The sequence below is a fragment of the Biomphalaria glabrata genome, chromosome 5 (assembly GCF_947242115.1).
Source record: "Biomphalaria glabrata chromosome 5, xgBioGlab47.1, whole genome shotgun sequence".
In the NCBI taxonomy this organism is placed as follows: domain Eukaryota; kingdom Metazoa; phylum Mollusca; class Gastropoda; family Planorbidae; genus Biomphalaria; species Biomphalaria glabrata.
Genome location: NC_074715.1, coordinates 47,602,404 through 47,620,372, shown reverse-complemented (window position 1 = coordinate 47,620,372; position 17,969 = coordinate 47,602,404). Strand labels below are relative to the sequence as shown.

At 33.1% G+C, this 17,969-nt stretch overlaps 1 protein-coding gene across 1 annotated transcript; it reads right to left on the bottom strand.

The window, feature by feature from the left end:
• Positions 1 to 295: 295 nt before the first annotated feature.
• Positions 296 to 17,847, bottom strand: LOC106060073 (CYFIP-related Rac1 interactor B-like). Its single transcript, XM_056029827.1, has 11 exons — positions 17,768 to 17,847; positions 13,454 to 13,537; positions 13,224 to 13,345; positions 12,942 to 13,047; positions 12,118 to 12,254; positions 10,973 to 11,047; positions 8,802 to 8,927; positions 8,299 to 8,378; positions 7,386 to 7,509; positions 7,108 to 7,178; positions 296 to 6,845 (listed from the first exon to the last, which is right to left on the bottom strand). Exons 2-11 carry the CDS (start codon positions 13,530 to 13,532, stop codon positions 6,779 to 6,781), a joined length of 987 nt encoding a protein of 328 aa, XP_055885802.1. The 5' UTR covers positions 13,533 to 13,537; positions 17,768 to 17,847; the 3' UTR covers positions 296 to 6,778.
• Positions 17,848 to 17,969: the final 122 nt, after the last annotated feature.

Sequence of the window (17,969 nt, the reverse complement as noted above, 5' to 3'; positions counted from 1 at the left end):
CACAATTCAACAATTCAGGTTGGGCTTACTGATCAAAAGTGGTACACACTGTATTGTTGAACCGATGGTCCTGGGTTCAAACCCTGGCCACTGCCATCTCCAGTTGTCCTGCAACAGGTATGGGCTAGGATGTAGTTATCTTCAAATGTGAAGGATCATCGAAACATACAAAACAAACTGCCCTGAGATCCTCAGCAATTATCTCCCCTTGCTAAGCTGGATGAGGACTGATCCCATGATGCATTTCCAGGTACAGTAAGAGTACAGGACAAGAACAAAACAAGTGACAATGAACTTGTTCAACATGCTTTTTATTCAGTTCATGATGACATTATGGGGGAATGAGAACAACCAAAAGATTTTGTCTAAGTGATTACATGGCTCTGATCACAAACAGGTCAAGTGACCCACAAACACTTCAGGTGACCACAAAAAGGTCAGGTGACAGTGGAATAGTGTGGGGGGGGGATTGTAACAAGGATGGAATTATGGCACAGTGTTATTATGAAAACAATAATGATTAAAGTTGAAAAACAAAAATTTTACTGAGAAAAATGTCTCTCTTTCATCCAAACATGTTTCCATCTCATTCAAAGCTCATTAAAAATGTTGGTTCAATGTTTTATTGAAGAGTGACAAGGAAGCAGACGGGACAACACAATGACATCTCTCACTACACATCTAGACCAGTTTGAAAATGGGGAAAAAATGTTTGTGGTTATTTGAAAAAAAAAAGTTTTGACTTACATCATATAGCAACCAATTCGACTTTTTTAAATAAAAAAAGTTAAAAAAAAAAACAAAACAAAAAACTATTATGTATTTCAAAGCTGCAAAGGTTAACTATAAACATATTTAAATACATTGCATAGGAATGATACATTGCAACTTGTATTACTTGTGGTAGCATTAAAACATGCTCTTGTTGAGACTACCAACAATAACAGAATGAGCAGTTCTTAAGTTGGTCACTGACAGAAAACTAACATTAAAGGTGCTTCATAAGACTAACACAACTAAAAGCAAAGATAAGGGAATGATACTCAAACCATTTAGACCAACCCTGCACCCAGACACTTCTGTACAAGCACACATACTTATTTTAACTAATGAGCTTAATACCTTCATTAGACAAACTTGAGAAATCAACTTCAGCCAAAATTGCTGAAATATTTTTGTGAAAAATTATAATACAATCTATTACTGTGATTAGCAAAGTCTGGACAATTTAGAGTTATAAACATGAAGATATTAACAAAACAAATTTGTAACAAAACTTCAACAGCTTAGGAGAAGAAACATCACAAGGTTGGATTCTCAGGGGGGAAACATCGCCAGTGCTAAGACTACACAAAACGTGACAAAGTGGTTGTTGGTAAAAGAAAATATTTGTATCTCTTAAATATTATGAGGGTACAACTTTTCTTGCAACCAAAGCTCCATTATCTCTTGAAAACCATTTCAGACAAATGTAAAAAGAACAGGAATCAAAGTGCAACATGGGATACACATGATGTCTGTACTGGTCTCACAAAGTCATTCAGTATAATACTGTAACACCAAACTTATTCATACAATATACTGGAGGACACTGGAGATAAATACATAGATGAAACACTTATACTGCATCATTAAACTTAAAGGCAAACTAAAAAATCTGAGGCCCAAACAAAAAAAAAAAAAAGAAAAAAAACTTCCACAATGAAGTTATTAGTTGTTTTTTTAAGTATCCATATAATAGCAATAATTATATGCCCAGAATAAAAATCTCAAAAGTTTCCCTTTCAGACCTTGTGATCTATAGGGCAGAAGATGTTAAGTTCATCAGTGTCTTTGGTCAAGACAACGACCAACCGCCTTTACTTTCCCAAACTTAAGTCAAATACCCATTAATGTTGGGTGAACTCAGGGGCGCCCTAAAAATCACAAAATTCAAAATCCCAGTTTTCCCCTACATTCAACCCCAGCATTCCAGGTTCGGAAGCTAAGCACTTAACATCATCTGCCCCATAGGTCATAAGGTGTGAAAGGGAAACTTTTGAATAAAAATCTGCATGTCAACAAAGATATTTAAATTTCAACTAAAACATTTGGTCCAAGGTTCTACAGATAATGAACCAATGAAAAAAAAAAAACAACAACAAAAATTAAAGCTTAAATTAATCTGCCATAATATAAATTATATATATAAATATTTTATTTTAAATTATCAATTTATTTATTTATATTATGAATTATATTACTTTACTTTTATTATTCATATTTACTATATATATATTTATATATATATATATTTACGAATGCATGCAACAAATTACTGTATGAAGTGAATGTGAAATATTTGCACAGCATAAAAAGCTGTCGTTTAGAAAAGTAAAAAAAAAATGACTCAAATATTTGTAGAAGAGCTGAGAGTTTAAAAGTTTATAAATACAAATGCTTAGTCCTTGAACTAATAAGGAAGAAAGAAAGTAAACAATGTGTGTTCAATTCCTGCGACAGAGTGATGCGACCAAGACTACACCAAGAATATCACAAAGACATTTGTTAGGCAGCCCAGATCACACAGCACTCAACATTTGGACATGAAACTCCCATTTATTCCATCACAACCATAGACCTACAGTTAAATATTTACATAGACCAATGTTCACAGTTACTGATCAAATCACTTGTTAACAGAATCAGAGTGTGTGGGAATAGAAAGTCATAATACAGTGGGCTAAAGAAGCTAACAAAGCTGATGCAAGCAGAATAAAACTAATCCACTGAAATTATAGACATTAGCTATATATAATGCAAACTGAATATATTTCATCATCATTATGTCATTTTATATTATTGCATGGACTTAATTAACTCTACTTAAAAGTTTGAGATATTCCTTTTGAAATAAAGATTATTATGCCAACCATGTTGCAGGGCAGCAGAGGAATGATCAAACTTTTGAAACTAGATAAACATTTCTAAATAGAAACCATAACAAAGTCTCAGTAAAACTGACATATTACTATCACACCACATAGCTTGGCGTTGCAGCAAAATGAAATTATTGACAGCAATTGTTCATTATGCCACTATGCTAGCTATATATCATTCGTTCATATATCACCTCACTTGTTTGCATATCACTGAAACAGAAGTCACAGCTCCAAAAATAAACAAACAAATGTGTGATCTAAACAAGTGGCCACAAGCAATGCAGATAAAGAGCATCAGCTTAAATTCTCAATATTCATAGTCATTCTTTCCTAGCATCTTTGTTCTGGGTTTTAAATATATGTGCCATGAATTCGGTAATAGTTCTCTGGATGTCCCTGTTGGAATCAAACTGCCACTAGGTTTTTCTAGTAAGAGTAAAGTGATATATGAGCGATAAATGATCAAATAGTCTTTAATGGATGTTAATGACATCTTTGCACTAACAATGTCAATAGACAAAAAGTGTACAAGCTCTGAGCATGGATTCTATGGTGCACTTAAATGTTTGTTTCTACAAAAGCTCAGTTGTGGTGGGAAAAAAAATAAATCAAAGAACTAAAAACATTCAGGAGCAGCTGCCTTATTTGAAACAATGGAAACAAAGACACAATGTTACGAGATACCAGACTAGGTGAACAAACTAAATTAGAATTTAAAAACCAAAAAAGAAATTTTCTAGCTTCAACAAAATACACAATTGTTTGCTACAGTACTTTCAACATATTATTTGTAGCAACAATGACAAGATGTCCTCAAACTATGCAGCACAGAGCCTCAGTGTTCTAAGTAGTGTGTGATTTGTTAAATACCCTGCTCTAATCTAAGCATGATCATGAGTTCCTAGGAGAAGTATTTTGCCCAGACTGTGATTCCGATGTATACCTTGTAAAGCCTGCCTATAAAACAACAATGTTCAGCTTGTGTGTAACAAACTTAACAAAGGACAAACTAGAAATCAACAAGAAGTCATAGTGCCTAAGTGAAAAATTAACAGAGGAATGATAACTTTATGGTAAACTAATATTGTGACCTCACAAACAAACTAGTCTATTTACACAATTCAAAAAAAAATAATTCAATATATATATATATATATATATATATATTACCATAGTTGAAATAACTGAGCCAAAAAAAATCATAATCACTCAAATCTAACCAAAGAAACAGACTAGCTGTACAGTTCATTGATTGACATAATCAAAAGTTACAGAGGCAGATAAAACAGATAAAAGGGAAATGCAACGTTCTGAAAAACGAGGAACAGATGACTGGATAGATATAAGAAGAATGCAAGTCTATCAACACTACACAACTTGATACATTTATTTCAAGAGATCAGTGTTCATTAGAAAAAAAATTATTTAGAATTAGTTTTTTTTAAAGATACAAAACTAGAAACAATCACCCAAAAAAAAACAACAACAATGAGCAGGGATTAAGTCAAATAATGTCAGGACATGGAATGATGAGTTTAACAAAAAAAAAAAAAGAATTTTTAATGTGTTGTGAAAAAACAATCTGATGTGAAAAAAAAACATACACATATGCATAATATTAATACAAAGAAAATTGTGGTTGATCTAGAAATACTTAACAGGAAAGACTAGTAAAGCAATCTCTCTCTCTCGCTTGACCATTCTACAATAAGGCTTTCATTAATAGCATGAAAAAAAACAACATTAAGTAACGAGAAGCACTTGTATATAAATTTTATCTTTATGTCCAAAGAAGGAATCTGAAAGCACTACAAAGAAACAATCACAGCACTAAAGTGTTCTATTAGACGAGTCCTCCACTTCTACAGTATCACACAACTCTCAGCAGGGGAATAACAATTTCCCCTCCACAAAAATATCTATTAGGAGGAATTTTAAAAATATATCAGTTGTAAAGACAACTATGTATCACTAAGGGAATATGACTTTAGTAAGGCTTGCTCATTATTACTTCTCTAAAATTAATACAAACATCAATGCACAAATTGCTCGACCTCTGACATTTTCCTCAAAGTATTTGCCTCCAAACCAGTGATGCCCAAAATCCGGCCCGTTGAAATGTCGGCACAAAGTGTAGTTAATCACCCTCACAAAAAAAAAAAAAGGTTGAAAGATGTATTTTTACCTACGTTAGGCCCTCATTCTTAACGAGTGTTAACGAGATGGAACTCTGAATGGAGTTTCTACCAGGAAAATCCAACAAATATTTACTTGTTTGTGAAACATGATACTATGCCAACATGTTTGTTTCATAAGAAAGGTGCGGCTGTTTAAAAAAAACAATATATAAATGGCATTATGAAACAAAGATAGGGGCATTCTTGATTTGGAGCCACAAATAAAAGATTGTTAAACTACGGGTACTAGACCCACAGGTTTCTAATCAGGTTAATTTTATTTCATTTTTGTATCTTTTTGTGACCCATGACACAAGTGTTTTTAAATTAAAATGGCCCGCAGGCCGAGTAGGGTTGGGCATCACTGATCCAAACTTGCACACACAAAAAGCATTATCTTTGACCCTGGTAACATTTAGATAGAAGAGTGTTGGACTGAAATTTGAATTTATAAATGGTGAATGTGTCACAACACAATCAAAGACTGCATTAGGACTTTCCTTTTCCATAACCATGGCAGAGAACAGCATTAAGTGTATAGACACAATTTCCACCCACTTATATAACATACAACAATTTATGCTTATCTTCTGCATTACAATGAAAATATGCATAATTGTAGTGTTAGTTTGGTTACCACAGTGAAAAGGTCAAAAACGCTCCAGTCAAGAGACTATAGAGGTTAAGTTCATGAGACACTCCTAAAAATGTACATATAATAAGCTTTACCAGAGTTGAGTCAATTTAAATGAGAATCCATTTTTCTATGCACAGTATAAGTGAAGGCACACTTTTAAAACTGTAGACCTAGCTAAAATCAGTTTTATCATGTTATAGTAAAGCTTGGCCATTATTTAATAAACAAGCTTGTTCCAAGCGCTCTTCTAATGATACATTGTTTTTATTTCATAGTTCTTGCTTTCACTGTCATATAATTGGTTCTACTGAACTGCAGCAGGCAAGCATTATTAAGCTGTTCATTTCTATTGGTGTGGGAGGGGCCAATGTGAGTAAAATACATTTCAAAAGAAACAAAAATTATATACAGAAATACAAATTATTTCACATTGTTTAAATTATATCCAACAGAGCTAGGTAATATTTAATGATGTCTAGTCACCTCTCTGAGGGGAGAGGGTCATTAGCCACAAACTGAAAAGGTTCATTCATCACTGCTGTTATGGGGCATCACTGCATAGTGAACTGGGTAGATCTCTTCTTGTCAAGTGAAACAGTCTGAGAGTCACACTAAACATTTAAACCGAAAGATATTGCTCTGGTGCAAGGAAACCAACAATGTTTATGTAACCTCCAAATTAGTGTTTAAAAAAAAATGAAACAATATTTAACAACAGCAGCTATGCATGTAGTTGCCATTTCGTTAACACAATTTTTAAATAGCCTTGAATGACTCAAGTGTCAAGATAATAAACAAAATGAAAACGAAGGCTTTTTAAAAAAAAAAAAACAACATATATTTATCTATAAACCCAGCTAACTTTAGGAGCAAAAGATGAAACGAATGGAATGGTATAAGTCTGTACAGTCTTTCACTAAACACAAAAGGAATGCAGAGAGCAGCAAACAATGGATGCAGCCCATAGACAGCAGCATGTCCCAAATCAAGGGGAAAAAAAAAAGACTGGAAGTTGAAAAAAGTTAGGAAGAGATCCCAACAAATTAATTTGCTAGCATGGCTTTGATGGACTTGGATGTTGTGACATCTTGTAAGTGTTTTGTGGTGTACCTGCAAAGAAACAAAAAGTTGGAGAATATTATCCTGGGTTTAGCATCAAATCAAATAGATAAGCAAAGACAAATCAGGTTCAAAGTGGCTACAAAGAAATGTATTTATCGTTTTGATTATAAATATAGCTTGAAAAGGGGAAAAAAAAAAAAAAAGGAATTTTATGTCTAATCATTTTCCAGGACAAGAAAATGTACTATTTACTTTTTAAAGTTAAAGCATATTTTAAGGATCAATTAAAAAAAAAAATGTAATGCCTTGCCTTAGTGCATTCAGTAATGACTCAACCTTTGATCTTTCTTGTTCTTTCAGGAGCTTTATTGTGCTTTTCATCTGGTCATTACAAAAATAATTACTAAGACGTCATAACAAAAAACTTAAGTAAACTAATTCTAGGTACTCTTAAAAATGCATGTTTTTATTTTCATACATTAACATTTAAACAAAACAATATTTTGGCCAAGCTTTTCTTTGTTTAAGTGGATGGTATGTACAAGAGTCAAAGTGTCGTGACAAGACAAAAAAAAAAGGCCTCTCTACCTCTATGCTGGATGTTTTGGCAAACGCTCCTACTGGATGAACATGATCATAAAGAATGATCACACCCACCATCACCCGAAGACAAAATAATCTTGTCTCTTCTTTCAGCCTCTGGCTGTGTTCCCTGAAACATAAGACATCATGACTGATTATATTGTAGAGTCTGGAATTTTATGAATACAACATAGCTTTAAAAAAGAAAAAAATTTTTTTTTTTTAAAGAAAACACCTCCATTATTACACTTCAATATAATAAAATAATTTTTTAAAAGTTTGGTTGAATTCGGGTATCGAACCTGTGACACTGTCATCTGCTAGTACTACCTTATTTTCTGAATTGGCCAGCAAGGAAGACATATATGTATATATAAGTTTATGTGATTATTTATTGGTATGTTCATTATATGGTCAACTAGATATAATGCTAGACATAAAGTTCTGATTTAGAACTCTTAAGATCTAGACTAGATCTTCTTCTAGATCTACAATTTAGATGTAGTCTATATTAGATTTACGTAAAAATATAAGCAACGGTTACAAACTTCAATAAAATTGAAGCTACTTTAAATTTACTCAGTAATAAAGTAATACGGCTGACTATGCCATGTTGGCTAGAGACCTAGATATAGTCTCCAGCCAAATTTTCATTTGTTTATTTTTTAATTGAAAAATTATAACTGTCAAACTAGAGTTTTCCCCTTTTCTCAGCGATATACATTAACTATTAAATTATTTAGAAAACCATTAGAGCTGTTTTTGAGATCAGCATCCAGGTTCCATGAAGGTCTGACTTGAATAGAGGTATTATAAAAAAAGAAAAAAAAAAAGTGGGTGGGTGAAAGGGGAGTGCAAAAGTTGATCACAACAAAAGAAAGTCTGAAGCAAATAGGACCCTTTAAAATAGTTAACTTACGGATTCTCAATCATAACTCGACAAAGTTTAGCCATCATGCTTAGGCAATCTGTGGTTTGTTCTACTGGCAGGTCTTTATGCTAAGACAAAGAAAGGAAAAGCATGTAAATAGATTGAGCTACATGTAAACAGTTTTATTGACATGAAAATACAAATTTTAATCCAATAAGCCCTAACAAACTAAACAGAAGATCAACCAGCCTGTTCAGAGAAAAATTATACAAGTACCCCCTACCCCCCAAACTTCTAGGGAACTTTTTAAAAACTAGTTTCTAGTGAAAGATTACAAGCAAAAATATCAATCATGATAATTCCTTTTATCTGCAAGGGATATAGAATAAGAATGTGACATGGGGGGTGAGGGGGGGGGGGGGGCACTAAAACTTTATTAGAATATTCAAATTTGATTAAGACAGTTCTCCAGTTACTAAATGTGCATTTTAGTATATTTAAAAAAAAAACATGGCTTAGTACAATGTATAGTCCAGCCTGTGTTTACTTACTTGAGTTACAAACTTTGCTGTGACATCACTGAGAGACTTGAGCATGGGAGTGGCTTGAGCATAAAACAATGACATTCTATTGGCTAGTTCATTAGACACATGCTCCTCCCCTGCCTGAATCTCATCCTGATAGAAACAAAAACAAATGTAATAATGATGTCCACTGAGTCTAGTTCAGTTGCCCAAGGCATGCATAAGCTGCAAGTTTTTGGACATCTCCCACCTGAACTATTCAAATACTCTGAGGTCTGTGTCACAACTGTCTCGATTGTAAAGCAAATGATGTTTTGACAAAATAGTTCCATTTTATTAAATTAGACACATGATCACAAGAAGTTATTTAAAAAGATTTACAACAGAATATATACAAGAACCCAAAATTAAGTTGCCAACTTGAGAACTTAAGGTTTGGAACCACTCTGTCCTGTAGCTAGACAGAAGGCTTTTAATAAAAAAAAATCAAACAGACAAATGGCTTCTGCTGTGCTAGCAAAGTTAAAGGTCTATAATTTCATTGTATTTCTCAAAATGCCATTGCAGGACAATAAAATATTGCTATTGGCTTTTGAAAGAAGCCTTCACTTTAAGTAATAATTGTAACGTTCATAGAAATGTTATGAAAGTTAGAGACACCTGATAATGGAAATACATTTTCTTTATGAAAACACACACACAAAAAAAAGATAAGACAAAAGCCATCAAAATTTCCATCAGTATCTTCAAAAAAAAAAAAAAAAAAAATTAAAATGTTTGTTTTTTCTAAAAAAAAAAAAACAACAACAACATGCAACAAAGGAAAAACAAAGCCTAAAAATCTATAGATATATTTAATATTTGGTTCCTGTTCCTAAAAAGTTTTCCTAGTTAATATTTTTCATGCTCAGAATTGAATGCGGACTTGGAAGAATGAACAAAACTCACTATACTACAACAATTTTGGATTAATGGGAAGTGGGTACTTTAAAAAGGTAAACTGATACAAGAAATAAACTTAGTAATAGCTTGAAAATAGTTGGCCTTAATACAGCTATTCAAACTGGACAAGGAGAGTGAAGAGATGACAAAGTACTTGAGAGTTTCCTCCCCATTCCATACTCCCAACACAGAGAGTGCGTCACACCACTTAGGAGCAGAAGCAGTTGCTGGGAAAACCACAAGCAAGGAAATCTGATTACCAAAGTATCAGGATTATGAGCTGACTTCTGAAGGTCTTGCACAGAGTTTTGTAATTGTGTGACAATGATTAACTTCCCTGTGTTCCCTCACAACCATAAGGAGGATGTGATATAGAACATTTCCAGTCCATTCACTCAACAAAGGAGATAATTAAACACAACACCAAGGGAATGGGTATTAATACTATAAATACATATAATCATGTTTTAGAAAAGACAAAATCTGAAAAATAGTTTTTCTAAACAAAATATTATAGACTTTACATGCTGTGTATTGTCATAACATTAAATACTATTAGCCAATGCTTTTGTTAGAATTTTTAATGAAAGAGAATCATTACAGGTGCAATAAATAATCAAAATTAATTATTAATTCAGCATAGCAATGGTGCAACCTGCTAAAAAGACAAGACAAAGTATCGAAAGTTTAATTATACCCCATACATCTCTACTTGACCCAATTAAAAAAAAAAAATCTACAATCTACTTTACTAAATGGGATATACCTAAACACCACATATGTTGTTTGGTCTTAATCAGTGACTGTACTTCATTGTCAAGATCATTATTTCTAAAACTAATGAAATGAGTACACTATATTTAGTCTTGTTACAGCTTCTATTATTATCTATATAGTTCTCTAAGACTAAGACTGCTTTATTGATCCTTACGGAAATTTGTTGTGATTAAACTTAGTTTCGCTCTACGCCTAGGTGTCCCTGGGTTCAGCTGTAGTTACATAAAAAAATTAAAACAACTCAATCAAAACAAAGAAACTTCACATGCTGGTCTCCCTCAAGTCTGACAACTAACACACTTCCGGTCATTTGCGCAATGTACAAATAAATTATACACACATACAGGCATTCATCCATAAAAAGTCTAATCCTGTTTGGGTGTAAATGTGATGGGAAGTATATGTATAAGAAACAAACTAGAAATGTCTTCTTCTTAAGTGACTTCAAAGAAATGCGGTTGACAAACAAAGCTCAGTACCTCATTGGCCATTTTCCGTCTGCTTAATGTTCTTCTGTAGTAGCTAAAATCATTCTGTATGGCAGGTGTCGTCATCTGAAAGTAATGCAAGAATTATTTTAAACTATATTTATATTTATATTTCATATACAGGGGCGTAGCTAGGAATTTTCCATCATTTGGGGGTTTGAGGGGGGCTGGACCTCTTTGGGGGCCCCTGTATTTTGCGTAATATTTAATATTTAATGTAAAAAACAATCATTTGATGGGTATTTTCAAGTTCACCCCCTCATCCCCCCACCCTAGCAATGCTACTGACATATACAGAATATAAAACACATCTGTTCTGCAATATATATATATATATTTATTTATTTATAAATATATAAATTGTTGCTACTGATCTAGTGATGCCAGTCAGGGTAGAAATGTGTGTGATAAGCCGTCAATGTAAAAATCAAATGTGATATGGTCATGAGTCATGTGATGATCTCAAGAAAGGACTGTTTTTTAGAAGGCTTTGGGGAAACCAAAAAACAAAAGTGGGTGAAGGTCAAGTCAGTTTGAGACAGTTGAGGACTGGCAGAGTTAAGACTAGACAGATATTCAAGTGCAAGTAGAGTACAGTGATTATAGTCAGATATTTTGTACTGCCAATTGTAAAGCAGTTGATTGTTTATTATTACTCTCATTAAAGTGTCTCTTTCTTAGCAGGTCAGGTTTATGAGTTAGTTATATCATTTTGTCCTGTTTATTGAGAATTGTAGCAATATTTAAATCCCCCACATTACAATTAAGACTTTAATCATTGGATCTAAATGTGACAGGAGAAAACAATGATTCACTAATTAATAAAGTTCCCCTTTCTGACCTTGTGATCTATAGGGCAGATGATGTTAAAGTCATCTGTTTCTTCGGCCAATGGCTAACAAGGGTTTCATATGGCCAGCACAATGACCAACAGTCTTTACTTCCCCCAATGTAAGTCAAGTCAAGTACTCATTAGAGTAGAGTGGACTCAGGGGAGCCCTAAAAAATCCCAAGCGCTTAACCACTCAGACTACACAACTAGTTAATAGCACATACACATTTAGTCCTAGAAATGTGTCCCAAAAAATTTAAAAAAAAAAAGTTAAAAATGCTATGTCTAATAACCGCAAACTGACCTTAAGGTCATCAAATTTTAAAACAAAATCTAAAATTTCTGCAAACTGTTTAAACAAAGCTTGTTGTTGTTCCAGGTGTTCCTTCGGAGCAAGATCCTCAGAACACAGTTCTCCTAGTAACTCTGGTATAACACGCTCTACAAAGAAACATTAACAACTGTCATGTTTATATAAAATATTAATAATTAAAAATCAAAACATAAACGAAAATTTTTTAATGCTCAACGAGATTCTCAAATTGTGCATTATAATATTTAGACATTGTTAATTTGTTTACAGATTCATCATATCCAACTGAGATGAAGGGACAAACATACATGATCAGATTTAGAATACTTAAATGTGACATCTTTAGCTTTAAATTCTTAAGAGTGTTTCATGTCTTCGCTAATCAGTGTTCAAGGTCTCTATGGTTGTTGTTTAAGAGACAATGCAGTAAGAACAAAACTGTGTTTATAAAAAAAAAAAAAAAAAATGCTTGTTAACGGCATACGTGAATGGTGTATATTAATAGTATGGGTTTCGCCAAGGGGAGGAGAACTGGGTTGTGCGTTAGAGCAAGCGAAAACTGTGCTTTGCATTCTTTTTGATTGACCCAAATCAGCAGAATGCCTTTTCAACAATTAGGAAGCCACACGCTTTTAACCTGTATGGTGACATGCATTGCCCACAACTATAAGGGTTTAAGTCGATGGCTTTCAAGCTCTCGTGCGCTTGAAGTTTGATTATGACGATTGCTATGAATCATGGATATGCTAATTAAATTCAAATTGGAGAAAAATTTAATAAAAAAAAAAACATTTCTGGTTTAACAAATTACATACCTAGTTCTAATGAGAACTCAAAAAAAGTTCTTAACTTAGAAACAAGAGGTGTGACAGATTGCCAGGCTCTGTCTTGTAAGTCCTCTTGTTTTGGATTGGATATTGCCTGAAACATAGGAGGAATGTTAACAAGTAAAACATTTTTATTTGAACAAAACAATTTTTATTTTGGTTTTATTTGATCTTTCTACTCATACAAATCACAACAGGTGATTCAAATTCATACCTCCACCTACCAAGTTTCTCATTCAGACACTAATCTATTTACATTTAACTACTCACCATTCTTATTTCCTCCGTCGCACCAGTGTAATTTTGTAATTCTCGTAGGACTTCTTGCGATGATTCTAATACAGTTTTGACAAGCTGCCAGACACGGCGTTCTGAATCTGTTGGCTCAACATCTATTAATATATACAAAACAATTACATTAGTAAGAACAAAAGCTAGCTAGTGGTTTAAGAAATAAATATTATATTAATAAGCACAGCATATTTCTATTTAAAACTTACTTTCAAAGTCAACAAAAAGATTGTCTGATTGCCGTGAAGCATTCTGGTTGTTCAACAAAATGCGCAGCAAATTTCCCATGTTAACTGGAAATAAACACAATAAAATCAAACTTATGTAGCATAACATATTTACAAAATTAAAGGGACACTAAGAAATGTGTGCACCTAATGTTTACTTCAAAAGTAGACTAAACCAGGGGTCGGCAGCCTTTTGAGTCAAAAGAGCCAAAAATTACAATTAGCAAAATTTCAACGTTTTTAAAGAACCACAATTTTTTCTTTCTTTCAAACAATAAATAGTACTCGCATAAATAAAGTTTTTCCATTAAAAAAATGAATCTATTTATATTTATTCATAAAAAAATATCTAATTAACTTTACTTTTTAAATCGACCAATTGCATGTCTAGACATCTAGTTTCAATTCCAAATGGCTCAATGTGGATTTGGTAACTATTTGTGTAGAGAGGATTTTGTTTAAATGCAACAATTGTTTTGTTTGTTTTGAATTGCTCAAATCTGTCAGCAAATTTATCTTTAATTTTTCTTTATAACTGTGCTGAAGTAACTTGTGTCAACAGTTGCACTAGTTTAATCGCAATATTGCTTTACAAGTTGAAAATGAAGTAACTGACCGCTCTGAATATCTTCTGCAAAAATAATAAATTTTATCTTCAAAACAAACCAATTCTTCTAACAAAACATAAACTGTGTTTTCCTTTCCTAGCAGTTTTAGATTCAGATCATTTAATTTCACTGTAATTTCACTATAAAGTATAACGCTTGCAACCATTTGTCGTTCTCTAATTCAGGGTGATTAATGCCTTTTTCATTTAGGACAATGACTTTGTCTGCACGATTTGCTGGTAAATATTCAGGTCGCACCTTACCTTTAGAACGCCATTGTACTTTATTGCTAAGAAGGAGGTCAAAATACTGAGTCTCCATTTCGTTAAGAATTCTTCTAACCGACGATGGTAGAGTGCTTTTGACAAGATGCTGTTAACAATCATGATTACAAATTCATGATCTCAACTAGTTTGGCCGAAAATGTTTGGGCACAAAGCGCTTTTTGATGTATTATGCAGAGAAATGTAAGAATTTTGTGGGTTTTTTTAGCGCCAGAGAATCGTAGTTGCTATTTATTTTTTCCCTGTCATACTTCAGGCTCCATCAGTTGCTACTGAAACGATTTTATTATATCAATTATATTGTCTTCAATGTATTTTCGCACGACATTAGTTGCATCTTCTCCTCTAGTTTGTCAAGAATCCTAGAAGTTCTTCTTTTGGACTTTGGGAAGACATATATCTGACAACAAAGCCAACTAGTGCTGTGTCTTTTATGCCTCAAGAATCATCTATATCGCATGATAAGGCAGAAAAAAAGTTAAATATCTTCTACCTGCAAATATGTTACATTTCAAGACATGGGGGAGGGTTGTGCTGATAAGCAAGTACAAGCGGCTGAGAGATAGAATTGGTGCCTAATACTCGTTAATCGAATCAGAATGATTTTTTCAATGTTCTTTTTCTTTTGATACAATAAATAATATTTTCACATGGAATTAAAGAGCAGCAGCTTAACATCCGCATGTGGCTCGCAAGCCGCTGGTTGCTGACCCCTGGACTAAACCATGCAAACTTACTTATAAAGATTATATAAAAAAAAATAAAAACAAGTGGTAGCATTGCTATCATTTGGCCACAAAAACCTAGAAAAATGTTTTCACAAGTTTATACTTTAAGTTCTAATTTATTAGAAAAAATTGGTCTATAAATTGTAAAAATATAATGTATACCTATATAATAATATATAGTGATAAAATAGTATGGCATTAGGAATTTCTTAAGTGATGTGATGGTAGATTAAGAACATTAAGCAAGTTAGCTAGCTTATTAATGGGAGACTATATATTTATACATCTTAGAGCAAGACTGGGCCATTTTTTGTGTGAATTAAATAGTTGAAGTTTAAGTAGTGGTCCTTTACTTAGTTCCATGTTGGTAATGTTTGATTAGCATTTTTATACAATAACTATAGTCATCACCATTACAACTAGCAAGATGGCATGCAATTTCATCGTCAACATAATCATTATTAACAACAAAGAAACAATATATCCCTCTAGAGCAGATAAGGCAAAAATGATGCCTGAGTTTATCTTTATAGTGCTTTTGGGTGGCACCTTGTTACTCTGTCCTCCTTTAAGCTCACCAAACAAGATTACTTTTGGCATGTAGAGTTGGTCCCCATGCAAGGTAAAGGTCCTTACTTGAATAGTAAGTAATGCTTCTAATACTTCCACCCCTGCCTCTAGCACAAGATGGTTATTTGCATTATGGAGTGAAGGCACCTTTGATGGAAGTGTTCAAGGAGCCTTAGATGCCTTCTATAGAACACAAGGGTCCCAGAGCCTTACAAAAGTGTGGTGAGAACCACACAGCATTGATTTTTGTTTGGTAGATGAAGAGACCTATTCTACCATACTCTCAGGTGGAGGTGACCAAAAGAGTTGGCCTTAGCTGGATGGTTGTCTATTTCTATTTCTTGTTTGACAAAATTATAAGCATAAAAAAACATCCTCTTCTTCATGATTTTAACATTTTACTATCACAAAGAAGATATAAGACACTGATCACAAAAACAAGTAGACACTAAAACTCTTTTGTTCCTTTGGCAATTAAATCATTGAACAATATGTAGCTTACTGCTGTAAATTTTGCAACTAATGTTAAAGAGAAACTGGGGTATGAACATATATCTAATCTTGTGTGCTATCGTACAAATGTTTGCTCTAATTATGTATTGTTTTTCGTATTACACAATTGTAAAACAAATTTACTCACGGATAATAAAGATTATTATTGGAGGTGGCCACTCACATTTGATTTATGGACTATGGAGCTGTGTTGGTTCAGTTTGGGAGCATTTCGAATATGAAAACATAAAGGTTGATATACAGACCAAAGGAGGCATCAGCCTCTGCTAATTCATTAATAGTTACTAATAATCGGTGTATGCAATAATGGTGCAATCATCAGCATATAGAACCTCAGTAGCTATTATCACTTAAATTTTTAGTTCGGGAGAGCAAGCGCCATCATTTAACTATGCTGTAGAACTTGATGTGGAAGCCCTCCTTTTATTTAGCATTGTTCCAAAGAATATTGTAAAGGCTTTGTTTGATTATTTTATAGTTTCATCAATATGGGGATTCCATGATAGTTTTTCATTTATAATAGCACCTAGGTATTTTGCCCTTTTAGTCTGTGTTACTGATTTACCATGAATAAGATAAGTGGAATTCATTTGTTTTAGTTTTTTTTTTGTTACTCTTAATAACTGACATTTTTCTGGATGGAAAGACATGCTCCTATTTGATTCCCATTTCTGTAATTCATCTAATTCTCTTAGTAAAATTTCTGTATCTTGTGTTGTTTTATTGTTCTATAAACTATCATTATTATGCAATCGGATCATCTGCTCTGACTTTTGTTCCTGAACTAATGCATTTGGTAAATCGTATAGACCTCTATGTAAATTAAAAATAGTAGTGGACCTAAGACTGTTCCTTGCGGTACACCTGAGTTTACTGTCAATGGTGTTGATTTAGAGTATTTTACTAAATTTTAGAGCCATTTATGATTTAATTATTATTACAGTTTGTTCTCTCCCTAGGCCCTAGTATCACTATCACTACTTTCAGCCTATCAGGGAATCAGATTCAGACATACACATAGTCAGAAAATCTAGACCTAGAGGCTAGAGCCTAGAGTTTGAGAGTAAGAGACCAGCTAGACTGAATTGCTAGACTGTAAAATGTAAAAATGTTGTAAAATGTTTTACATGTTTCGGATGTTCCTTCAGAGTTGAAGATAATTACTTCCTAGTCCAAACCTCCCGCAGGACGACGGGGGATGGGAGCGGGCAGGGTTTGAACCCGGGACCATCGATAAATCTGAACGACAGTCCAGCGTGCAAACCGCACGACCAGGCAGCCATCGAACTGTTACTGTTCGACTAGAACTAGAATAATCTATATTCTATATTATAATTTAGATCTATATTGATTTAATTGATAATGATATTGGTTTTATTTTACTTTACTTTAAGGTTAATAAATAATAAAATTGAGTTGAGCATAAAAAATATAAACAAGGAAGCTAAATTAACACAAACGATAACAGGATATTGAAGTGCCTTAAAAAAGCATAAAACAAATAACGGTCTATAGAGAGGTTTAATTAAAAGATAATTTCTACAGTTTTATTAGTCTTTATTATAATGCCCACCCGAAAAAACAAACTCTTACCTGTAGTGTTGTGGGACGACTTCCTACTTGACAGATTAGTTGAACTTGTCAGCCATTTGGGCTTACTAAGGTTTTTATTTCCGGGTTATAAATCTAAATGTAGACTTACAATTATATAAATGAAACAATTAGATTTGAATCCATTAAAGTATACTATTCTTATTATTAGTATTACTTATAATTGTTAAAAAAACAAATTTAT